Source organism: Ursus americanus, chromosome 19 (genome assembly GCF_024610735.1).
Source record: "Ursus americanus isolate L20-20 chromosome 19, mUrsAme1.1.p, whole genome shotgun sequence".
NCBI lineage: Eukaryota > Metazoa > Chordata > Mammalia > Carnivora > Ursidae > Ursus > Ursus americanus.
In genome coordinates, this window is record NC_142145.1 from 44255001 (window position 1) to 44281053 (window position 26053).

At 38.7% G+C, this 26053-nt stretch overlaps 1 protein-coding gene across 4 annotated transcripts in view; it reads left to right on the plus strand.

The window, feature by feature from the left end:
• Window positions 1-26053, plus strand: part of ZNF521 (zinc finger protein 521) — a 274293-nt gene that overhangs the window by 3748 nt on the left and 244492 nt on the right. For 3 of the 4 annotated variants that reach the window (XM_045781967.2, XM_045781964.2, XM_087869911.1), the window contains one exon: window positions 24504-24683. Coding sequence is in view for 3 of the 4 variants with exons in the window: in XM_045781964.2 (XP_045637920.1) it covers window positions 24504-24683 (180 nt within the window). In the remaining variant the exon portion in view is untranslated. The remainder of the gene's footprint in view (window positions 1-24503; window positions 24684-26053) is intronic. The other variant, XM_045781966.2, reaches the window with a different exon arrangement.

A 26053-nucleotide genomic window follows, 5' to 3' on the forward strand; every position in this document is an offset into this window, starting at 1 on the left:
TAAAGAGCCGGCTTGTTTTTCTTCAGGGTATGCATTTACCTGGAAAAATACATATTTAGATGAGCCATGTCAGATGAGTAATTATGATATTTGTAGCGGTTTTGGAGAAGTAGAATGGCATTCTGGGTGGCTCTTGTTAAATATCTTGCCTTTTCTTCACTATTTTCATTTCCCTGTGTCTTTCTGGGAGGGTCTCCTTTTTTTTTTTTTTTTTTTTTTAAAATGTGTTTTTCAGGAGTCTTCTGAGTGTGTGGATTCTGTACATTATATTGTTTGGAAGGTCACACTCGAATCATAGAGAAGCCAGGGAGGTGTTATTATGACAGATATTCTGGCATCACCATAATAATAAGCAAGAAGCAACACTTTGCTAGCAGCAGGCATAGAAAGGCAGACTTGATTTGAGTGTCTTCTTCTATGAAGAGCTGATTAGTAGTGTGGTCACTAAAATAAAAATTCTCATTCTATTAGATGAGTGATAGTGTTTCAAAACCTTGCAGATTACTTTATACCAACTTGGAGGAGGCATTGGAAACCATGAAAATGCAATGTGCCCTTCTAAATAAAACATGAAGTTCTGCATTCAATTTCCAACGTGCCTTCTACCTCCATACTATTTCTTTAACAAACAAGGTTTAAAAGACATTTTTGATATGGCTGTCACTTTTGATATCATAATTTGCAACTTATATCTCAGGGGAGTAGTTTACATAAGGCAGGTAAAAACATTAAAACAATATGACAGTTAAGTTTGGAGTTTTTGTTTTCAGCCAAATGCTTAAAAATAAGACCTACCAGGAGATTCTATTAATAGTTGAATTTATTTTGTGTATTCCCATAAATTCAGTATTTTGAATGAAGAATTAGATTTACTTAAAAAATTAGGCAGGGTTTTCTGTTTGTAGCAAACTTTAATGTAATTGTCCTAATAACCCACCTCCTGAGAGTGGGTCCCAGATCTCTGGATGCAGTGGGGCATGCCCTCCTTGGTCTCCTACCTCCACTAAAGTGCACTGAAACTGTGAAAACCAAAAAGATTCATTTTTCTATTTGTGAAATCTGTGAAATATATTTTGAAACGTGGAACTCTTTTACCCCTCTATCTCTCAAAGCGCTAGCATCAAAAGTCTCTCAGCCCACAAAGTCATGAAACTTACTCCGTCCTTCCGCTATGATATCTACAGAATAACCCTTTCTGTTCAATGAAAGAGAGTTACAGCCAGTCTTTAGAGGCAAGGATGGTCAGACAATCGAACGAGCCACCCATTCTATGCCATTTGTGTTATTTGAATATCTCGATTCCTGAGAGTAGACCTGGTATTTGAGTAGATCGCCTGACTGAACATACTTCTGCAGGCAACATGTTTTTCGAGGCAGCAAAACTGTTGCATCAAATTGGTTAATTGTGACCTATTTCTATTTTTCTTGCTGGCTCTTTAGTCTATTTTTTGTGGTGCTTCTCTGATGGAAGTTTTTCAGCCATTTTACCTGATAAAAACAGGGTTTTTCCTTCTTAATTTTTTTTTTTGGGGGGAATTTACTCTAAAAAGCACTATAAGAAGGAAAAAGTGGTCCACTACATAAAGGTGTGATATATTCAGCAAGAGCCAAGTTATAAAGCTGGAAGGAGAGGGGAGCACTTAGACATTTAAATGGCCAAGTTAAACACAAGACACAGTTAGGATATCTGGACCCTCAGGTGTTCATAAACCTGTACCAGGGGCCTCTAGAGAGAAATGGTGGGAACCAGGGAGAAAGAGAGCCCCCAAAGTATCTTGTTTAACTTGGCTGTCACAGTAGCTAACCCTTTGTAACTTGGCACATTTCGAATTTATCACACTTAATGATTGACCTTTTTCCTTTTTCCCATTTACCTTCTTTTGTACTTATAACGCTTTTTTTTTGAAAGAAGTAATTTACTAGAAATATAATGAAGTGGCAAAAATGTAACCCTCAATTTAAAGAAGAAATGTAAACTATAGAGTTTGAATGAAAAGGCCCTGGATTTTAAGTCCATAACCTTTTGAAAGTCAGAAAACCTATCTATTAGACTGTATTCTCTAGTGGAAAGGCTCTCAAAATTGTAGGTGTTAAAAAAACCATCTCAGGGAGCTTGTACTGGCCCCTAAACTGAATAGAAATGTTAAACTCTCCAGTTCTTATATAAACACATTTTCCCCTGTTTTTCAAAGACAAAATATATATTCTTATAGGTAGACAGGTGAAATATATATAGTAGAAAAGTGTGGTTCTCTTAACTCCATGTGTTTTAGTTCTTAAAAAAAAAAAAAAAAAAAAAAACTTACCACTAGAGATTCAGTTTTGGTTTTGGAAATGATGCCAGAGTAAGAAAAAAAAAAAAAAAAGCCCTGAATTTTATGTGAAAAGACAGGTTAAGACAGTATCAGAGTTTGCTTTTGATTAAAACTATGTAGCTTTCCCCTTAAAATTCTTTTTAGATAAGCGAAACATGACTCCCTTTTTGAAAAACAAGATTTTAAGCTAAGGTGAGTTTTAAAAAATATTAAGAAGATATCTATATTATCTGTATCTATACATTCTCTTTCATGATGGTGAGAGCAGAATGCTCTACTAATTGTGCGACACACGGCAATGTATGTTTTACTTTGGGATTTGGATGCTAAAAAAGCCTGATGATTGGAAACACTGCAGAAGCTCAGTGTTTGACATCCATACCCCCTTCAGACAGTTGTTCTTGTTCTTCTGTTCATCTATCAAGCAGTGACTGTTTCTTCCCTCTACCACCTCTAAATTATACTGACTAGATGTTGAAGTCATTAAATTGATTACAGTCCAATCAGTAGACAATCCGACATAAACAAAAACAGCAATTACAGTTGGCAAGAATCCCACGAGTGCTAGTCAAAGTTCCAGAACTGATGGTCCAGCGAGTCTTTTCCAAAACGCCGGATTTCACGATTTTTAGCAGCTCTGGCAGCATCTTCTTAAAGGGAGGGCGCAAAAATTCATAAGATTCCACTTGGCCTTAAAAACAAAAACATCTGTTTGACGCATGAGTGGATTGTTGGCTTTTATTTATCCCGCCAAAAAAGGGCAAAAAATAGGATATTGAACATAAAAGCATACATGTAGAAATGAAATTACAAAGGGATTTGAGATTAGCAGCTTTGTGTAAAGCAAGCTGTTAATAATGTCTTCTTTTTTGTGTTGCCACGGTATTCCCATATCCCTTAAAATCCATTGTCGTTATTGACAGCAGTGACATCTAATAGTGATGACAGAATTTTTCAACTTTTTGCTGCCAGTAATTGTACTTCTTTTTACTTGCTTTTTTGGGTCATTGTGAGTCTTCTAGCATATTTGTAGGAGATTTCTTTTCATCATAGAGGAACATTTTTGTTCCCCTCTTTTTATTTTTAGAGAAAGTCTGTGAGAATTGACTAGTCTGGTGAACTGTCGTGAAATACTTGTTGACGTGAGTTGAAATGTAATTTTAAGTACACTTGCTTGAGTTTTCATTTTGATGTAAAACTATGCGATGAGGAGAAAGAGGTTTTGATAGTAGAGGAGAGCAATTCTAACAAGATCAATTAAGAATTTTATGAAAGTTCTGCTTTTCCTATTACCATGCTTTATTAATTCATCTGACAGAATTCACATTGCTGGTTTTGATGTCATTAATTTGGTCGCCATAGAATACATTCTTTATGGCTAGGTTTAATAGATACCATGTTGAGTTTTTAGTTATTTTTAAGAGAGAAAATAATTTTAAGACTTGGAACACTTGCATCATATCTTAGTAGCCTTACGGATTGTTAAAAATGTAAATGTTGTCATTAGGTAATATGTTAAAGAATGCTTTTGAATTGAATGAAATTTTGATACAAAGGCTGATACTCCAAATCAAACCTCTGGCTAAGTATTTTCCCAGATGTATTTAATTTTTTTTCTCCATTGACTCCTGTTGTGCTGTCAAAGGTTAAAGTTAGTTCTGTGGAGGGGATGTGTGCAACTTTCTAATCCCATTTCAATTAAATATGAAATATGTTCCTGTTTTTTTGGGGGGGGATTAGGAGCTACCCTTGCTGGGACTGCATACCTTTTTTGTTGTAGTGAAAGTGTACTTGTCTGATTTAAAACACGTTCCGCAACAATGTTATTATAATGCAATTGAAACTTAAACATTAAAGTTAACATTAGTAAATTTAAATAGCTCTGTTATAGTATTAATCAAATAGTGTAAGGAAAGCTTTTAAATGGTTTAAATAATTATGCAACTCTTGGCATAAAAGCCTGACACAAGATAAATCTTTGAAAACTAAGTAGAATCGTGGCTTTTTTTTTTTTAAACTTTAATTTTAGGCAGCTTGGGCTTTTAGCATGCATCACATTCCACCTCTAGTATAAGTAATTATGCCAGTTTAGTAATTATTAGAGATGAAAGAAATTCAGTAAGATACGAATTCTTTAAAACTTCAGTAGCTTCAGTTTTAGCAGGGATAATGATCAAGCAGCAGTTATCCAGCTGCCTGGGGACCCTGCCACAGCTACGAGCACTGGGCTGATCTTGGGGGTATCATTATTATGGCAGCACACACTACAGTTGGCATTTCTACTCTAGATGTCTGATTGTAGAGGTTTATAATTTGGTCATAAAAAAAAAAAATCTGGATTCAAATATGACCGTCCAGAAACTCTCACTTCTTAGGAGATTGAAAAAAAAAAGATAAATGCATATACACCTAAAATTATTATTGTTGGACACCATATATTTTCATTTCATAGGATAGCAAATGATTTTTAAAATCCTGAAAGGAAAACTCTGGACGTAAATCTGTCATTTGCATGTATATATGTATTGAGAATGTATTGAGCATTCTAAGTCTTGTTTTCAAATGCAGATGATTTGGTTTGGAAAGTATCTATTGATTTATGAGCATAGCTCTCAAGCTGAATATGGTCAAGTGACATTCAGAATATTTATTTTCATAATAGTGCAGTTCGTCTGAATCACACTTTGGTATTTGGGTTACAAGAAGTATTTTGTTATATATTTTAAAACAAAAGACTTCAGTGCCTCAGTTATCACAAGTCAGTAGGAGATAGACAAGTAAGTGGTATACGCACACATAAATACACCAATGTTCTATTTGATATACATTTTGCTCAGCAAATCCACAGGAGTTAACCAGTGTTTAAGGAAAAATTGGATTGAATTGGATTTTGCCTAATAGACATTGGTATCATTGTAAGAAATATAATTTCCTTTTAGAAATTAAAATCACTTTACCATTGAGTGTCATTACTTCACTATTTTTATTACCACTTTCTCCTTTCTGTCTCATGGTTGACTTTTTCCAGTTTCTTATCCCATCAGTGTACTGTGAGAGATATCTCAAGATGGAAACTCATTTACCTGATGGGAACAAAGGAGATCCGTGGCTCTCATCCTTGATTACTGACAGTCCCATATATTCATACAGGATAGGGTTGTGAAGACAGGGCAAGTGAGGAGTCCATAAGGTGAATGATAAATCGCCATACTACAGGGGGCGCTGTGACCAGGAATCTAACATTGCGATGTTTTAAATTCTATATTGACTTCTAGAAACAACTTCTAACATTTCATACGTGTCCTTTAATATTATTATTTTTCTTCACTTTAAAACCAGATTAGGTCTCGGAAGTGCATGAATAAGACTAAATAGTAATTACTTTTAACATTCCTAATGATTTAGCTTGTCTGAGTTGTTTAGAGTATTAGACATATGTTTTCCCTTACTAGTATCACACTTTGGTCTTTTCTTATTTTTGTACATTAAAAAAAGGCAATTAAGTATTCACAAAGAACACTCCACTCAGTGGCAATGAAGCCAACACAGAGCTATTGGCTGGGAGGTTGTGCTATCATGAGTTCATTGGAATGTTTTGTTCATTGGCTGATGTATGGAGTCTGCAGTTGCTGTGTGTATTATGTAGGGTGGTTGGGGCTGTCAGTGTGCAGTATGAAAAGTTAGATGGGCTGTTTGCAGAGGCAAGGGTTAAAAAAACAAACTGTGGGCTCAAGAGAGTGCATATTAATTCCTAGAAGGAGTAGAGAATAAAAACAAACAATTAGTTATGGTCGTAAGTATCGTGACTTGGATATTAGTACTAGTAGGGAGATGGTTGCAGAGTAGAAAGGGCAAGGGAGTGAGCTATGATGGGATGTCTTTTCTCTTTTGGCAAGCCACTTAACCTCTGTTCTCTAGGATTGGGATTTCCTCTCTGTAAATTGAGGGAGCTCATTTCATCATTTAACGAGGGTCCCCCCACCCCCCCCCACCCCGTGCTTATTTTGTTCCTGGCCTTTTGCTAGGTTCTGAGAATTAGGTTGTGAACCAAGCAGACATAGCCTTGGTCTTAGGAAGCTTATGGTCTAGAAAACTGGATGAGATTTTAAATATCTTCCATTGCTTTTTAATTGAGGGAAGGAAGCAAAGCAAGTGAGGAGAAAGATTTATGTATGATATATTCCCTTTCTCAGCAAGTTAAGTCAGTTAAAAAAGTTAGATAAAATGGGTTTCAAAACATTTTTGGCACCAAAAGTTGGTGAGCTATAATTTTTAAGAATAGTGAGCAATATTTCCTCTTATAATTAAAAGGTAAATATGCTCACTTGTACTGAGACCACTTAACACAATATATAGAATATTCCCATCTCTTTTGAATTTAGGTAATTGCCTTAGCAATATCTTTTACTCCTCCTAAAAGATCTGGGTAACATTTTTGAACGTTAACTGTGTGATATTAAAGTTCATCTTTTTTAAAAAAATCAAAGATTTATGTCATCCTCTAAGATAATTGAAGGCTCTTAGAGACTATGTATGATGCTGATATTAAAAAAAAAAGCCAGCAACACCAAACTTCAGTTAGGAATCCCTGCCATATAAAATTGAGGTGAAACAAGTCACAAGGAACTCATTGCAGTAAATATTCAGGAACAGAACACTAAGGAATGAAACAAGTTGGTATTGAAAAGTCCATAGCGCAGGTTTGACTATTTCTCCCCTGGGAGACAGGTGAATGCTTTGAAATAAACTTTTACAGAACCATAGATCTTAAGCATAAGACAATTTAGAGATAATGATATTGGGTGTCTTGATGGTCTTCATGTTCAAAGATCTGAGTGCTGAATGAATGGTGATGGTGGAGTGTAACTGACCGAAGAAAAAGATGATCAACATGAAATCCCTTTTGCCTCCTCCAAAATCATATAGGTCATTTACATAAGTATTGCATCATTATACCAAATTTTTAATCTTCAAAATAAAACCATTACAAGATAATAACACCATTTTATAGCTCCTGTTAAATGTAACGGTTTTTTATCCTTGCTGATTTGCATATTTAAAACCCAGTCTGAGTGTGATGGGCCAGTGGACCCCTGGGATGGCTCCCTAGCTCTGTCTTTGCCTGTGTGTCCCTCGGCCAGGAGAGTGCTCAGCCAGGTGCCTGACTTATACTTGGTGCTCTGTAAACTTCCGAGGAACCAAAATCACTTTGTTTCTTGCCAAAGGAATGTGTTGACTTCTGATTCCCTTATCTCTCTAATATGGTAGAATTCTCATACTGAGAAATTGTAATTCTTGCAAGTTGATCAATAATTCATATTAATGGGGCAGGCATGCTTTTTAAGTTGTGAACTTGATTGAGTTGCAGCTGATGGAACAAAACCAAACAACAGAGGTTAGAGGGTCTTACTTTCCACTACGCTTTCTTGTCCAGACCCCCTATTTAGGGAGCTAATATAGAAGAACACATGTATCACACACCGAACCGTCCTCCAGGGCTTTTATAAGGAATCTGTCTCCAACCAAGTTTTGGAATTTCCATACAGCAATTGGCAGTTTCTAGATGAGAGCCTACAGCCAGTGACCAATTCACCTCACCAGGGGATTGTCATGTCTCATGGGGAGCAACAGCCGCAGCCGCTTTGGACTAGAAATCATGTGTATGCATGAGTGTGTGACCAACTCTGTTTGCCTGGATGTTTGCAGTGGGGTGGGTATGAACCTGCAGCAGTACAAATGTTTGAGCCAAGGTCAAAGTGTGTTCCTTGAAGGACAGCATTTTAATTTAGTTTGACTTCTGTTGGCTAGTCATCTTCAATTCATGTTCATCCATTTGCCCAGATGCTGGTACCATTTTGGTCCAAACCTTTAATGATTTTCACGGCTTCACGTTGAATCTCCTCTAGGCTTAGACTGTGAATTCACAAGTCAGTTTTGTACAATAATAAAGACTTGAATATTGTTTTCATTTCACTTGAATATTGTTTTCATTTCTTGAGACTCAGCCCTCATCTTCTGTGAGGCTTTTCCTGACCCACCCGAGTTAAAACGACTCTTCTTTTTATTATTGCCTCTGTACATACGTCACATACCATAGAAACCATAGCAGTTAAGTTGGTTCTTTGGTTTGTTGAGAAGCCCTCTGAGAGCAAGGCACTGTGTTCCCTTTTTTTTTTTTTTTAAGATTTTATTTATTTATTTGAGAAACAGAGAGATAGCTAGAGAGAGCACGAGAGGTGGGGGCAGGGAGAGGGAGAAGCAGGCTCCCCGCTGAGCAGGGAGCCCAATGCAGGACTCAATCCCACGACCCTGGGATCATGACCTGAGCCAAAGGCAGACGCTTAACCCACTGAGCCACTCAGGCGCCCCAGGGCTCTGTGTTTCTTTTCTTGAATCCCCATAGCCTAAAGATAGATGGTAAACAAACAAATGTGCAAGTGCACAAGCAAATGTAGTAATTCAATCATTTGTTTCATCAGCAAATATTTATTGCACACTCATCTTGTGCCAGTCTAGGAGTGGTCAGAGTTGGGGATGCTATGAAGGAATTACAGCCAAGCAGTGGAAGCACATTAGATGGACAATTAAATAGATACTAATAATTTACCGTCATGTGAAAGGAAAGTACTGGGTGTTATGAGTACATTTCACAGATACCAGTGAGGTCAGGGCAGAATCATAGAAGAAGCACCTTCCAACCAAATCTGAAGTTTAATATATTTTTTAAAGAATTTATTTATTTATTTGAGAGAGAGAGAGAGAGAGAGGGAGAGAGCATGAGAAGGGGGTGGGGCAGAAGGAGAGGGAGAGGGACAAGCAGACTTCCTGCTGAGCATGGAGCTCTGACTAGGAGACCGGATCCCAGGACCCTGAGATCATGACCTGAGTCAGACACCTAAAGGACTGAGACACTCAGGTGCCCCAAGTTTAATATGTTTTTGAATGAAAGCTATTGAACATGGTCATGCATTCTATAGGAATTTCTGGTTGAGCATCAATTATGTGTCAAGGTGCTAAGGACATAGTAAGGAACAAGTCAGACCCAGTTGCTTGTGGGTTTCATGAAGCTCACAGTCTATGAAGACTTATTGAGATGATTGTCTCCCTCATGATGTTGTTTAACTCCAGCCTGTACTTTTGCAGCCATAGTATGCTTTCAATTCATACAAGTGGCACCTCTTTTATATTATTTGTCCTTGGCTAACTTGTGTTTAAGTTCAGGCCATCCTTTGTATATGGGCCTGGTTTTTCCACTCTTAAGTAAACTACCATAACTATATCCATTGAGTTTTCATCATTAGATCTACTTACTCTTGCAAACATCTGGATTTCTTTTCATTCTTATAATGTTGTCTAAATACTGGATAAACTCTCTCATTTTGTATCATAAGACAATTTAACAACTCTCCTCCATTTTGCCTCATAGATACTTAGGAAAATGTATTCCAACTGTGCAATATGTTTCTGCTTACGATCTTTGCAAATTCTTAGCACAATTTCCACATCAAGGAGCTCAGTAAACACTAGACTATGACAATACATCAACAATCTGATTCTGTATTTGTATATTTTGTATAGTATATTCTGTAATTGAAAACTTACACAGAGAAACTGGAAGATCGTAAAAAAGTAATCTAGCTACCCACACTTTTCAACTCACATTTTTAAGACATTTTTTGTTGTTTCGATTCATAATAGTATTATTCACAAAGTCCCCAAAACACAGTCTGTCGGAGGATGTTTGAAGCCTGAGCCACCATCCACGTAATTCTCCAAGCCACGTCTGAGTGAGATGCATTGACACCCTGGACAGGCTAGTAATGGGTTGCCTCTTCCAACTGTTCTTTAAATATCTATTCCACAGTGGTTTTGAGAGGATGAGGGTTCTAGTGGTAATGTCCTCAGACAGCAACCTGGACCATGGTGAGAATGGCAATATATTCATGTGGGTATCTTGGGTATCTTTCTTTCCCCAACAAAAATGAGAGCTTTCTATGTGGTGCTCCCTAAATATATTTCCTAGAAGCCCCTCCATACCTCCCGTGAGGACCTCTCTTTTATTCTAACAACTCTGTACTATCCACGGCATGATGTACCATCATTCCACCCTTCCCCTACTGATGGCCATCATCTTGTTTCTATTTATTTACTTATTTGCTTGATTTACTATTTACAGATGTTGCTTCTATAAGCATATACACATTCTTGCTGACATGTATGATTATATAAATGGGATAAATTCCCAAAAATGGGATTGCGGGGTATAGGGAACCTGCATGTCACATCTTGATAGATCTTGCCAGTGTGCCCTCCACAGAGGTAATTCCAGCTCACAGTGCTGTTAGCAGCAGGGTTGGAGAGGATCTGTGTTTAAATACTTTATCTTTACTAATGTGACTTGTGAAACAAGCTAACTGGTATTTCATTGACATTTTAATTAGCATTTCTGTAATCATGAGCATCCTTTCCTATGTTTATACATCATTTGTATTTATTTTTCTGTGAATTGTCTTTGTATTTCCTTGCCTCTTTTATCATCCAGTTTGAAAGCAGCTCATATTAATAAGAAAATTAGTCCTTTGGCCTACGTGTTGCAAATATTTCCCCATTTTGACTTTGTGGGTGGTAATTTTTTTTCTTTTGTCGTAAAGAAGTTTAAAATTGTTTATTTTCAGTTTTGTCAGTGCCTTCCCTTGTAAGTAACAAATTGTGTGTCTGCCGTATGAATTTTTTTTTTCTTCTTTCTGATCATTCTTTTTAGTTTTTAGTTTTGTCTTTCCCATTGAACTGGCTGCAGGGTCTTGTCTAGTCCCCTTCCACCCCTGTGTCCCCAGCAGGTAACCACATCTCTAGGAATATATTAGGTGCTCAGCAAACATTTAGTTAGTGGGTCAGTATATATGGTGCTTAAGAGCATGGCTGTTAAGCCAGATGCCCTGGGTTGAAATTCTAATCTGGTTGACCTTGGGCAAGTGATTATATCATTTTGGACTACAGTTTCTCTATCTGTAAGTGAGGGTAATAATAGTAACTAATTTATAGAATTTTTATGAGAATTAAGAATTAATTCATGTAAGTTCTTAGAATAGTATCTGGCAAATAAGAAGTACCTAGTCAATGGTTTTTACTCTTACTCTCAAAGGTTTTCTGTCTTGCGAGGAAGCTCTTCCTCCCACAGTATACAACCCTTTTCTATTCTAGAAAATTCTTTTTTGTTGTGGTTCAGGAGTAGGGATTTCTAGGTATCTGTGTAGCTGCACACAGCCTTTTCAGAGGCCTCTTTGGGTGGGTTCCTTGCAGACATCTTTGCTAGGTTCAGTGTGTCATGGCTAGCCCCTTCGCACTGGCCAAATTAGTGCTGGGTTCCAAGCTCCAATTTGCTTTGCCAATGTAGACAGAGTTCTGAAAGAAAAATTCCTGTCGAAATTCCAATTAAAAGATAATGGAAACATAAAGTGGAGCTAATTAATTTTAGAGCCTCTGCCATCTTTTTGGTAAGTCGGGTCTGTGTCTTTGAGGTTCTTTGCAAAAGGGCCAATGCTAATTTGTAAAGGTAGGCTAATTGTTCTTGGGAGAGGAGCTAGAGACAAATAATTCACATATCATCATGAAGGTTTAATCATACTAGATTTATTAATAATCCTTAAATTAAAAAGGTAAATCTGGGCTTGGGTTTACAAAGGAATTAGCCGAACAAGGGGATGATTTTCTACATCACCATACTCATCAGTACATTTATCTACAAGCATTTTCTTCGAGGCTTCAGAGTGGAATTCAGTGCTGTCTAGAAGCATTGCGAGCGCAGAGTGTGAAGATGCAAGGAGAACACAGGAATGCATCTGCTGTGAACTACCAGCCAATGTCTGGCTGTGGCTAGCCACTGCTTTAATTTTATACGAAATTAAAAATGCCCCTTATTTTGGGGCAGATTGTCTGAAATTTCTTTCCTCTTAACTTCTCCATTCTATTCTGCAATAAATCCTAACGGTTCATTTTGCTTTATTTTTATTTCCATGGCCTCCCCTTGCTCATTCGGTCACCAGTTTTACTTTGTCTAGTTCATGAAATCATCCAGTCCCCACTGCAGGATTGCTGGGCTCCGGGGGTCCCTTCAGGCTCGAGAAACCCGGCCACCGGCCGCTGGTTGACCTGCACACTCATCTGTCTGCTGATACTCTTATGTGGGCATTACCATCTCTTTTTATTGTAACGAAATTGTAACTGTCATAAAGTTGTCTTTCTATTCGGACAAGCCTAAAACCTTAATATATCCAATCAGATGACTTTCAAATAGCCATTTATACTTTTTTCCCTTCAACCTTAATGCTAAATGAAGTGAAAGAAATAGTAATGAAAATCAGAATGGAGAGAGTCGAGAGGATTGTACGAGGCCGCTTTTAATGAGTGGAATATCCTTAAATGGGTAGTGAGTGACAAAAGAAATTCCACTTCGAGATCATTTAAAATAGAAGTCCTAGAAGACACTTTAGGAAGGATGCTTTTGGCTGGGGTGGTAGTTTGGGCTGAGCATCTCAGGGGAGAGCTAAAGAACGAGGGAAGGTGTAGAGTGTTCTGAGGGGTCAAGACAGAGAACGCCGCTCTCCCCTGTTGCCTCCGAGACCCAGACCCGAAAGCTTTAGTGCCCCATTCCAAGTTATACTAGGACATTGTGACGCAACAGAGAGGAGAGTCTCACTCTCTTGATTTCTAGTTTTAGGAATTGCCTTTCCCAGGCATATGGATTGTAGACTGTGAAGGAAAAGTGACTTTCCCTGCCCCTCTCAGATTCTTTACAAAAGCCCAAATCTGGGGCTCACTGCTCTGGGAGATCACCTTCCTCGCTCTAGTTTTAGCTGTGAAGTCTCAGGCTTTTGGCCTGGGGGTACACCCCACATGTCCCAGTGAGTTGATCTGAGGGACCTAGTGCCCTCCGGGCCTGCGTTTGAATCCTGCCTGTTGCTGAACCTTTGTAAGCCTCCTGTTTGTTACCGATCAAATGGCGAGGGTTGTATCAGGTAACAAATGTAAGGTACCTAGGTTACTAACCAGTCGCAGCAGCCTTTTATTCTGGATGAAATTCACAGGGTCACTGAGGAGGCATATCCACTTTCTGTTTCCCTCTTCTGCAAAGTCCTGAGGGGTGACATAGCTCTGTGGCCGGCTGGCCTCTTTGTGTCCTGCAGAAAATATTTCCTGTTCTGGAGACAGCCTGAGAGAAATTGTGCGAATTTTTGTATTAAACGTTTAGGAAGCATTCTCTAAAATGAAAGACCGTAATGGACGTGATCTGCATCTGGGAACCTCTGTAATGTTTCCGAAAATGCCGCGTATCTATTTCATTTGATCTGAAGTGCATCTTTTTTTTTTTTTTAAGATTTTATTTATTTATTCGACAGAGATAGAGACAGCCAGCGAGAGAGGGAACACAAGCAGGGGGAGTGGGAGGGGAAGAAGCAGGCTCATAGCGGAGGAGCCTGATGTGGGGCTCGATCCCAGAACGCCGGAATCACTCCCTGAGCCGAAGGCAGACGCTTAACCGCTGTGCCACCCAGGTGCCCCTGATCTGAAGTGCATCTTATGTCAGTTATTATTATTCCCATTTTCTAGGTGAGAAAAGCGAGGCTCATCCAATGAGCATGGCTGAAGTAGAAAAAGAATGTAGATTTCTGGGCTTGAAAATGGGCAGTCTTTAATCTCATAATTTTCAAATAGGAGAAGCCAGGACCAATCTTAAGCCAAATCAAGAGGTGGAAAGAATTAATTGTCTGGCCCCTACATTTCTCCTCTGCTGTTCCCTTTCCCTTTAAGCATTGAGATCTCAGTTCCCTCCCCTATTACACCTCCCCAGAGAAAGTTACTTCTACAAGAAAAAAATGTATTAGTCAGTTATACCTGAAAGAGAATTAAAAGCAGTGGAAACCTGACAAATCCCTAATTGTGTGATTAAAGGCTTTGGCTTCTGATAAAAGCATTGCATGCCTCAGAAAGTGAGCTGGGAGGTATTGTAGAGGAGGTGGTGCTGGGGTGCTGGTGTGCTGGTGTGCTGGTGTGAGAGATCCAGGAATGTTTTCCCATTGCTGGTAAAATCTCAGCAGAAAGACCTCCTTCCAGAAGCTAAGTATATTTTCAAAGGTCTTCCTCTGGATACTTTCACTCAAAGGTCAGGAGATTTGCTAGGGTAGAGCCCAGCAGTCTGAGTTATAGGGAAAAGCGAGTGATGGTTGTGCCTGCAAAATTATAACAATGGATCTGACTTTGGGTTGAATAGGCTCCTGATAATGTCACATTAGCTGTTCTAAATACACTGTGTGGAGAAGCAAATTCCTATTTCCAACTGGCACGTTATCATCCTGAAGCATGTCCATTTTCTTTGAAATATGTTACTTTTTTCATACAACTGTTCTTTGTGCTATGAAGAGATGGACACAACTGTTGGGAACAGGTTGCCCCTAGGACTGGTGGGACATTGGTGTCATCTGAGGAAGGACTTGGGCATGACAAATCGCCGTTCCTAAAAAAACGGCTTCAATTCTGATGTCATATATGGCATTTCATAGATGGCACTTACTTTTTTTTCTCTCTCTCTCTCTCTTTTTTTTTTTTTTGGGTAGTGTTGGCTGAAAAGGAAGTTTCAAAAGGATTGGATTTTTCAAAATTAAAAGCAGCAGCAGTCGGATTGATTACATTAGATCCCTTGTTATTCTTTTCAGAAAATAGGATGAGATCTGGCCCTTCTAGCTCACCCTCTGAGAACATGCACCCTCCTTCCCCACATGTATTTACTGAAAATTATGTTTATGAATTACATGTATACACACACACACACACGTATATCTGCTTATTAAATCACATGGTGAAAAGCAAGATGATTAAATATGGGTGCTTATTTATCAGTCATTCCCCCTGATGTGTGATTGATTTAGTTGATTGTATTTTATGCATATTTGGAGATTACCTAATAATATATCATTTAAAATATTTTTGTATATAACATAAATACTACAAAAATATTTAATGTATGCTCACATTATCTTGACAGGTTTGGATTGAAACAGTATAAATGGAAACATATTTCCACAAATGACTATTAATTTATAGTTGCTAAGATAATGGCATACACGTTCACTTTCAGTTCTATCTGGGTAGCTCTGTAAATTGTGTATTGATTATGCTAATGGCATTGGTGTCTTTATTACTTGTCTGCAGATACATGCAGATTGAATGCACATTTGGCAAGGTTGTCATTCTGTAGGAAAAAAAGTGCATTTTTAAAATCTGGTTTTTGGAGAGATTGAGTTAAAACCGAAGAAAAACATTAATTAATATGGAAACTTAAGGAATTGTGTTCTAGGAAATGAAAAGTGCAGTTAAAAAAGTTAAAAATGTTGCTGTTATATTTCCTTTGTTTTATATTCATTAAGGGAAGTGTTGCAGAAATGGTACTAATTCAATAATGATCTATTTTTATAGTTTATTTTTGGTTGTGTGGCTTTTCTTGTTTTGTTTATCAGGCCGAAGGAACCTTAGACATTTAGGGTTGCATGTATTTTGAAATTTATTAGCTCAACTAGAGGAGAACAGAATGAATTTCTTTTTTTCCAATTATACATAAATTTTCTTGTATTTTGTAATAGCTCATAAGTCATAAATCATAGCCCCACTTTTTGCTCTGATCTTTCATTATACAAACATGTACCTATTTGGTAGGATTTTTCTCTCTCCTTTTTCCTTTTTTGCTGAGCCATCATGCTACCAAAGCAGTGGTTTAGAAACCACTTTCTTATCTTCCTGAATGGGATCACTTCTTAGAAAGTGGGCCTTCCACTGTGCGCCAACTAAGAAAGATAATTAATAAAAAAAATCTTAAAAAATTTTTTCAAAGCATTTTCTACTTTACTGTAATTACAGTTGGATCCCCAATTTGTTTGAGAACCAGTAGGAGCTGCTAAAGGGAAAAAAGAAAAACAAAACAAAAAAACCCCACCAAAAACCAAAGTTTTCATATTCCTGGGTGATATGAGTGCATTTAGCAGGATATTAAAGGTCCCAACTTTTGTATTTAATTCAAACCTCGAGACAACTTCAGTTGTCCCCATCTTTCAAATACAGCATTTAAAATTTAGAAGAGGAACTTCCCAAATTAAAAAAAAAGAAAAAGAAAAAAAAAAGCAAAGTCACTAATCAAGAGAATTGAGTGATAATATTAGATTGATTTTTATGAATGAAATTGGAATTTATCTTCTCAAAATGTAAAGATGAGCACTGCTACATTGCAGCAAGTGAGTGTTTCTTATTCAAAACAAAACACTTTCTCCCTAACTAGTGTTTCAGTAATTGTTGAGACAGTTCACTTTAAGTGTGGCATTCAGAAATACTGTTACAATTGGATTGGTGTTATCTAAAATAGCTGGAGTAATAAGAACAGTTGGTAGAAGTATCAGAAAGTATGATGTCTGCAATTCAAAGGCTTTTTGCCCCAGATTTTCTTTGGCTGGGGTGGAGTGAATGCTTCTTGGCTGGGCTTCTATAGTTGTGGCTTATTTGTTACATTTAAAGAGGAAATAACTAGACCCTTTCCCAAACATCCAAATGCCTAACTCCTAGGTTCAAGTATGTTTCATTTGTGATTGTAGTTGTCCGAAGAAACATTTTGCAGTATTTCTGAGGAAAGGGATGTTAGAATCAATAGCTGTTTTTGTTTTTAGTCAAGTTTTGGATTTATTTTCCCGTGGCTTTGTGTATGTTCAAAGTAAGACTAAAGTAAAGGGAATCTCACCAAAGGTCTAAGTCCCCAGAGGTGTCATGGGGACCCTTGCAAATCTCTTGCATTGGATTAAAAAGTTAGCTGGTGTGATTGTGATATTTTCTGGCCAGTCTCTCTCCAGTTTCAGCTTTGGTGGAATTATGGATAAAAGGCAAACTCTGGGTGTGAACACAGTGAGGAAAAGTAAGCCATTAACCTTGATTAATACACCCGTTTTAAAAACCAAGACCATCTCTACCGCAGCCTGTACCCTGCAGTCATTGGCCAGCTCCCCACTTTCTTATGCCTACACACAGGGTGAAGTCCCGTTTCTATAGTGGCTAATGTGCCTTTTTTTCTGCCATTGAGTGTTGGCACTCTATTCCCTCCTTTCCTGCCTGGTGTCATAGCCTCCAGACTGGTTTCCCTGCTTCCAGGTCTGGTACCCTAACAACCTACCCTCTCCATTTCCAGTGGGGCATCTTTCTAAAGCGGAAACAAGATCAGTCCCTCTCCTTCAGTCCTTGGGTGACTTCCCCTGGTGCTGAGGTTAGCATGTGAACATTTAGTTCACAGTAGTTCCTTTGTGATCTAGCTGCTTTTCCAAGCCTCCTCTCTGTCAAGTCTCCCCTTTCCCCCCACTCTATGCAGCGCCCCTCATTTGAATAGCACAGAAAAGCTTGCACTTCCTGGTAAGGCATCACGTGGTTTTATGCCCCTGTGTGCCTTTACATATGTTTCCTCTGTTTGGAGAGCCATTTTCTCCTTGTCCTCAGGGCTACCCATCCTTGAAAACTTAGCCCAAGCTGCTCTTCTTTAGGTAAAAATTTCCTACTCTGCCCTGTGTGATTTAAATGCCCCTGGTCTTCTCTATCTGAGTACTTGCCCCGCGATCTGCATTCATTGATTTACTCATCTGCCCGCTCCCCCTTCCTTGCCAGCCTTCTCACATCATGGCAGATGCAGAAAAATGCGGTTTCGAATGGAGCACTTGGGTAAATTGGAAGGCAATAGGACCACAGTTAACCATGATGCCAAGCTGTACGTGGCCGCTTTGAGGGCTGAATGAAAGTATCCTCCAACATCTGACTGGACCCACTTTTGACCTGCCATTTGGGAAGCTCTGTGGCAGCTTGCAGGCTCCTTGGGACAAGGACCAGGTCTTAGGCGTTACGTCTCCAGGGCCTTAGCCCAATGCCTCTTACTGAGCATCAGTGCTTAGTAATAAACATGTGTTTGCTGAAGGTGTGACAAGGAGCCACTGTAATTCAATTTGAAAGTTCAATGACTTTAAGGCAGGAGTGCCTTGATAAATATTCTTTATGGAAGTTGGGGTGCTCAAATTGCTTTCTTCTAAATTTTATGTTAAGGAAAAAAGGGGACGAAGTAGAAGAAAGAAATTGGGGTGGGATTCTGGTCGGAAGGGGAGAACTTTTTTTTGGTTCCAAAGAGTGTGTGTATGGTTCTCTGTTGCTGTTGTTGTTTTTAACCTCTCCCAAGGTGAATTTCCCCCCACTTAGCATCTTCCTGCAAGGAATTCCATCGTAGATAGAAGGGCGGTAATAAATTCATGTTTGGCATGTTCTCCTTGATTATAGCGCATCTGTGATATTTCTCTTTGGTCTTCAAGGACCGCGATAGACCTGTGGAACCATCAGGCAACACCGCGGAAATTCTAAACTCAACAGCATGATTTTGTGTAATAGAGAGATCATTCTTTCTGTCTGGGAAGATTGTATAGACAAAGGAAAGAACAAGTACATGAAAAGTTTTTTTTTTTCTTCTTTTTTATGTAAAACAATTTAATAACGTTCAGAGAATAGAGTGGTTGCAAATAAACATTGCAGAACAAGTATAAAGCACGTTTTTATCCCTGACCGCATGAGCTCTTTCGACCTGTCGGTGCCAGCCAGGTGACGGTGATGGCCCGCGCTGTCCTGCCAAGCCGAGGACTGGGTTTTGGATGTGCGTCCTTGGCCGCCGCGCTGGTTGCTTTTGTTTTTGTTTTGTTTTGTTTGTTTACCTTTTCTTGACAGTAGAAAAAAATGAGGCAGCAGACCAGCAGGCGGGTGTGGGCCAGACGGCTTCACAGTCTGGTAATGCCGCATTCCTTCATTAGAGCCTGCTTGCCATTTTATAACAGTGTGCGATTTATTTTCCCTAAATCTGTTTTCATCTTATGGGATTTCAAGTTAGAATGCATAGCTAGAGCCCAGAAAGCACAAAATAATGATCCCGCCCTTTGGTTTTTGAAAACCAGGAAGGCTCTCTGCTCCCTGTTTAACTCTTTGTAGCCTGAAGGTAACTTTTCCCCTGTTCTTAAAAAGTATCAAGATTCATCAGTGAATGCAGTTTGAACCCGCTTGTACGGGAGGAGTGATTTTGCACATGGTTTGCCTTAAACAGATAACATTTGATTTTTCTTTTTAGGCATGGGACTTCTAACCATGCCAGTAAACCCTAGAGCTAGCTGTACATACAGATGTGAACTTTAAAAACGACCGTAGACAATTAAAGATTATTTGACACAAGATGGCTGTCAACCTGGGGTTCATCATTTGTAGTGATTTGGGGGATTTGAGTGTGAGTTGCATTCGTATACGTTATTTGTTTACTTATTCATCATAGAGTTTCTGAGAATAAGACACCGAGTTATAATGCTCTTTTTATTTTTAGACAAAATCCTTGGAAGAAAACTGAGGCAGCTTTCTCAAGTGACAAAAACGTGATATTTTTACTAGTCCACTAGACGTGCAGTGTTGGGCCCACTTTTTCTTGAACATTTACTTGTTTTTTTTTATAGTTTTAGGTAATTAAGATCCAGGAGGTCACGGTCATCACAATGAAGCCAAGAATTGTCTGTTTTTGTTTTTTGGGTTTTTTTTTTAGGCAGTATGCACTTTTTAGTTGGCGATTTCTTGAACTTACTGGCACTGTGTGGGTTGATTTAAGATTGAGTAATTCATGCCATGGTTGTTTAATTTGGTGAAAAGCTGGCTATGACCAGAGAACAGACTGTTAGGAAATGGTCATGTTTTAAGTTTGCGTGTGTGTATAAGTGGAGTATTTTGGGTTCATTCATCTCTTGCCAACCTTAGTTGTTAAGTAATTTTCTTGCATTCATATTTACATCATCTTCAGAATCTTGTGTTTCTGCCACTCTCATAAAAACTGACTCGGGTTTGTAAGGTAGAGCTTCGTGCTTGGAATTCACCAGGAAAAGCCTCATTTATACCTCCTGCAAGAAGGACAGAGGGCCTGCACTGTGCACTGGCTGCCAGAAGTTTTTATAGTAATACTTTGTATCTAGGCTCTGGCTCTTACCATTAAATGTGCTTTTTATAGAGTACCAAGTTATAAATGTAGTGCAGCCACGGCATATTAATCTTACTGCAGAGATTTAATGAGGCAGTTGTTTTGCGATGGACACTAGTGGGAGCAGGGAGCGACAGAGTTTTACTTTACCACTGAGCTGCAGAAATATTCCTTGCCTGGTAATAATTATAACCACATGATCTCTTAGTTTTTCTTTCTTTTGCCAGTGCTTTTCCATGCAAAAGTGGCTTGGAAGGAGGTCCATTTCTAGGCAGTGAAATGGGTTGGAAATTGGGCTGTTTTCTCAGTGGTTTGACATTTTAGCTTTGATCAGGCATGGGATCCTTGTTGCACAGAGAGAAATATGTAAGATGAGTTTCAAGAATACAGATAGTCTTTGCCAGTCCACTGAGATGGCTTTTAGATATTCATTACTTTGACTTGACTTTTATATAGGTTATAAAAAGTAAATGTGGTGAAACCTCATTTTTACATGGACAGAATAGAATTTCTGCTGGTTGGCCTTAAACTGATCCCACACTTGAAATTAATTGAAGTCCATGGGTTTATTGCCTCCAACACTTTTAAGCCAGTGCAATTTTTCATTTTCCCCAAAGTTGAAATTTTATTAAACCAAGTTATAGCAATAACAACCCTATGAAGGGGAGGATGAGAAGGAAAGCACCACCTGCCAGAGAACATAATAAGGGGGAAAAAACATACTTCTTTTAAATTTCCATTTATAAGTAAAATTAACAAAATTGGAAACAGAGAGCTGCCATTTATTTTTTGTAATAATAATTGTGTCTTTGTTCCAAAATTAAGTCTTTTATCCAGGTTAGAACACTATAAATGCAGGGCTTCATAGCAACCTTTGGAAGGGATGAGCTGGAAAGTAGGTGGTGCGGGTGAGCTCAGTGGTGATGGACGTCACATGTCTGAGTGGTACCCTTTAGGTCAAAGGACAGAGAGCGGCGTCTGCAGCTGGGATGGGGTTTGCGGTTGTAGTGCAGGGGATCTGTGAATATTTAAAAATACTGCCCTTTGGGGGAGTTTGGAGCACGACAATTGAGTTGAAAGAACAGTTGTCCTTCTTGAAGTGGTGTTGGGAGCAGGGCAGTACTCACAGGCATGGACCTTGTATTTATAACCCCTTAGGTTGAAGTCAGAGATTTGAATGGCTTGTGGAGTAATACAATTATTTTTTATGATTGGATCTCAAAGGACTTTATAAAAACTACATAACCAAGGCCATGTGCAATTATTGAAGTGTAGCCACCTGTGGGAAAGAAATGGTTGACAACGTAAGCCTTCCAGAATCTTCCTTACATCCACTGACTTTAGGAATGGAGCCCCCTAACACAAATAAACATCTTTGGCATGGGCGAGAAGTAATTCTTCATGAAAGTGGAGGTTGGGAAAAAAAAAATCTACTCACAGAGAGAGAGACAGAGATTCTAGCACTCGTTACGCCAAGGCATCATAGGCTATAATCGCACCCACCCCCCCAGAGGGTCCCTCTTAAGTGGTGACCTAAAAACAAATTCGCCAGTTGGCTGGAGCATGCATCCTAAAGTTGCAGCAGAAGTGAATAAGCCTGACTGACTTCAGTCCCTGAAGGGTTCTATCTGTAAATGCAGAAGTGGAAGCAAAAACATTTTTTATTAGTCTTAAAATGACCCTTATTTTAATAACTAGTCACAGTGTCAGAAGCACGGGCTGGAGTCATTCTTTAGCTTTTAAGAGCTCAAGCATCATGCCTGCGTTCCTATTTGTTTGATATTTTTGATACTGAATTCGTGTAAAGTGTCCATATTCTTGAATAATAAGGAAGCCGAGTTTTTATCATTTTTCTCCGCGTACGACTGAAAGTATTCAGAGTGTCTTCTTATTTAAAAACAAACAGGCCTGCAAACTTGATGCATAGCATTTAAATAATCGTATTAAAATTCAGACCGAGCACTCACATTTCCCTCAGTGCTATCAGTTTTATGAGAAACTGAAATCTCATGCTAAAACAACGGAGGATATTCAGCGCGTGCATACCGCCTTCCAACAAGCGCTTAGTGGCGTGAGGGCCAGTGTGCCGTAATTGGGACAGTTACCTATTTTCTGGACCTTCTCGCTAATGTGGCAGTGTTTTGCCACTTAGTTTTAGTTTGGTGGAGATCTTTGAAGCACCACCTATTGGTCGTGTCTGTAGGTCTAGATGAAATATCTGAAACCAGCAAAGTCCAATGTGATGGATCATCGTGTCCGTTTGGGGAAATGTAGGCATGCAGGTACTTTTTAATTCAGTGGTACCTGATCTGTTCCTGTTTATGGAAAAAATACCAGTTAAAGGACTTTTTATGTACGCCCCCCCCACTCCTCTCCCTTTTTATCATCACTAAATAATATTTACTACGCACTCACCTGGACATGGTGCTGTGCTGGGCAAAGTACAAGAGACACAAAAAAGATCCTGCGATTACTCCCCCAGGAATGAGCAGTCAAAACCCCAGTCTATTGAAATGGGCACTGTGTAGAGCATTGAGATAATAATTTTCCAGATGGCAAATCAACCCAAATTACCAATTCACTTAAATACTACGTTCTTTAAAAACGAATAAACAAACAAACAGAATACTTGTTCTTTGAGATGAGAACTCTGCTTTGTTCATGAACCCATGAGATTATTATATATATTGAAATGTGAGTTAATTTTGGCATACGTGAATCGTTTGAAGGGTGATGATAGAGTTAAGTTTATTGCAGATGCGAAGAAAGGGTTTAGAACAACTGCCAGCAAAAAAGGGACCACAGTGACTTGTAAGAAGTAGGGTTCGTAGAAGCGTGTTACACGCCGGGCAGCAGAGAGCATTTCCAGACAGGAGGATGGTGGTGTGGTGGCACTTACAGACTTTTCTAAGAAATCTGGGCTAATTCCAATTCTGTGAATTTCTGATTTTATTTCAAATTTTTATCTTCCCGTATTAAAAAAAATTGACTATAGATAATGCATTACATATTTCTTGGGTATCTTGATACAACTTTTTTATAACCATTTTATTGACTATATTTTGAGACATAATTTATTTCTGACTTCGGAGGACTTTTCGCCATTAGAAATTAATGTCCCATAAATTATGTCACAGATTATATTACCCAATTTCCCCTAAAGAGGCATTTCTCTCTTTCTCTTGCTTCCCTACCTTTGCTGTCCTGTAAAGAGGAGGGATGGCCCAAGGATGTTTGGGGGCATTTCTCTAAAATGAGTCAAAGGACAGCACATAGAATCAAAAAGTATTTAAAGTATGTATAGTGCTCTAAGTAAAAATGTTACGTATATTTTACTCTCTTATTCCCCCTTGCTATTTATGTATCATTCTTAGGGGTAGAATAGAACTGTTTTTAGTTTTCTCTCACCTAAGCTTTTTGACATTGGTAATGCCAGTTTAAGTCATTGACTTGATTATAATTTATACTTGCTCTTCGTATGAATTGCTTTTTTGATGATTACTTGTTTGAAAACAAGAGACATGCCTATATATTTACACTTGAATCCGTGTTTGTAAGACTGTTTTGCTGCATGGTAGAGCTTATTTTGCTATCGCTGTCTAACAAATAATGGGGTAACTGTGTGTTTTGACCAGTTTGTAAGTAAAGGTCAATTTCGTGCCTATGGTAATTAGCTCAGCTTATTCTAGACTTTTGGCTAATTCGGGTAATTTCCCGTGAAACAGTATATTTAGCAGAAAGGGAATTCATTCTTAAGCACAGTGGTTTTTTTCCTTTACATCGGAGACTTTAATTTCAAAAGTGATTTATCTCTACCTTTTAAGCAAAAACCCCTAAAAGGCTATGAAAAGTGGCAAAGTTCACCTTAAGGGTGGACGGATGAATTATTTGAAGGAAGCAATGAGAAAAGGCCCACGTGGTGAGGGAAGAAAAAGCTTCCAGTCATCCTGAAGTGACACATCTTAGCGAAGACTCACTTTTGGTTCCTCTGGAATAAAATCTGCCCCAAAGCCTCCTTTTTGCAGCTTCTAGGAAAATGGTGCTTCTGTTTTTGGTAGCAAGAAGATTAAACGTTACTTTAAAAGAACCTGTCTTTAAACCCCATACTTACAGTCTTGATTTTCTTTCAGACCCCAACTGTAAACTTGAAGACAAGACTGAAGATGGAGAGGCCCTAGACTGTAAGAAGCGGCCGGAAGACGGAGAGGAGCTGGAGGACGAGGCTGTGCACAGCTGTGACAGCTGCCTCCAGGTGTTCGAGTCACTGAGCGATATCACCGAACACAAGATTAATCAATGTCAGTTGACAGGTAAACAATACTTATCACGTCTTGTCTTCGCGTACTGTTCTATTTCTGATTTTTTCAGTTTGTACTTTTTTTTTTTTTTTTCACTCTCTCCCAGTTGTTTTACTCCCACACTTGAACACATAGGTAAGTCTAGAAGTGCTTTAGAAAGGATTCTAAGACTGCGGTTTGTGGCAAACTCAGCATCACGGTCCTTAGATTATGAATTGTACCTAGATTTTAATAGCTAGTGGGTATATTTTTCTCCCTTCTTCCCTCCCTTCCCTTCCCCTTTCTCCCTCTTTCTTTTTCTCTTTCCCTTCCTTTCTCCCTCCCTCCCTTCTTTCCTTCCTTCCTTCCTTCCTTCCTTCTTTCCTTCCTTCCTTCCTCCCTCCCTCCCTCCCTCCCTCCCTCCCTCCCTTCCTTCCTTCCTTCCTTCCTTCCTTCCTTCCTTCCTTCCTTCCTTCCTTCCGTAGTGATGCCATGGGGGTCCAGAATTTAACATTATGTTTAAAATAAAGTTAAAAAAAAAGAACTTTCTGAATATTTTTTCAAAGAAATGGAGCATGTGTTAACTTATTTTGATGTAAATACCACTTCCACAGGGGAACTTTCCTTGATGCTTCTCTGCCTGAGTTGGGTGCCTTTTTGGGTTCCCATAAAGTCTTCCTGGCTATTGCATCTCACAGCTTCCACTACATGTGTTCACTTCCCCCTGCCCCTCTCTAGACTGCGAGCTCATGGACGGCAGGAACTGTGTCTTATTTGTCATCGTATTCTCTGAGCCTTGTACAGTGCCTGGCCCACGGTCGATTCCCATTACGGCATGGGCGCCATTCTGCTATGCAGTTCATGGGATGGATCTGATTTAAAATAACAAGAAGCATGACGACGTGTTCAATTTAATGGCTGAATAAAACTAAAACTCAGTTTGCCAAATTTCTACCCTCTTTAGAAATATATCCTACAAGAACAAACAATATCAGCCTGAGTGGGACATTTTAGGTAGATATTTATTTTTTTAGATTCATGTAATTTTTCTCTTGCTATTTGAAGCTGACATTGTTTGGCTCTGTGTGTGTGTGTGTGTGTGTGTGTGTGTGTGTGTAACTCTGTTTCTCTCTCTGTCTCTCTCTCTTTGTTTCCCAGCACAAATCTTTCTTCAATTACCTATGTATAAGAAATGTATTTAGTAAACAAGTGATTCTCCAACTGTTTTCCATAGAATATTGATATTTTTGGAAGATTTTAAAAGGTGTTCTATTTTAGTCAGGGTTTCTGAACAGATTTTTGTGGAAATGTTGGATTAAGTCCAATTAGATAGGTTTCTTTATTAAAGTACACTGTGGCTCTTCAAGAAGGGACTATAGTGACTAAGTTTAGGCCATACTATT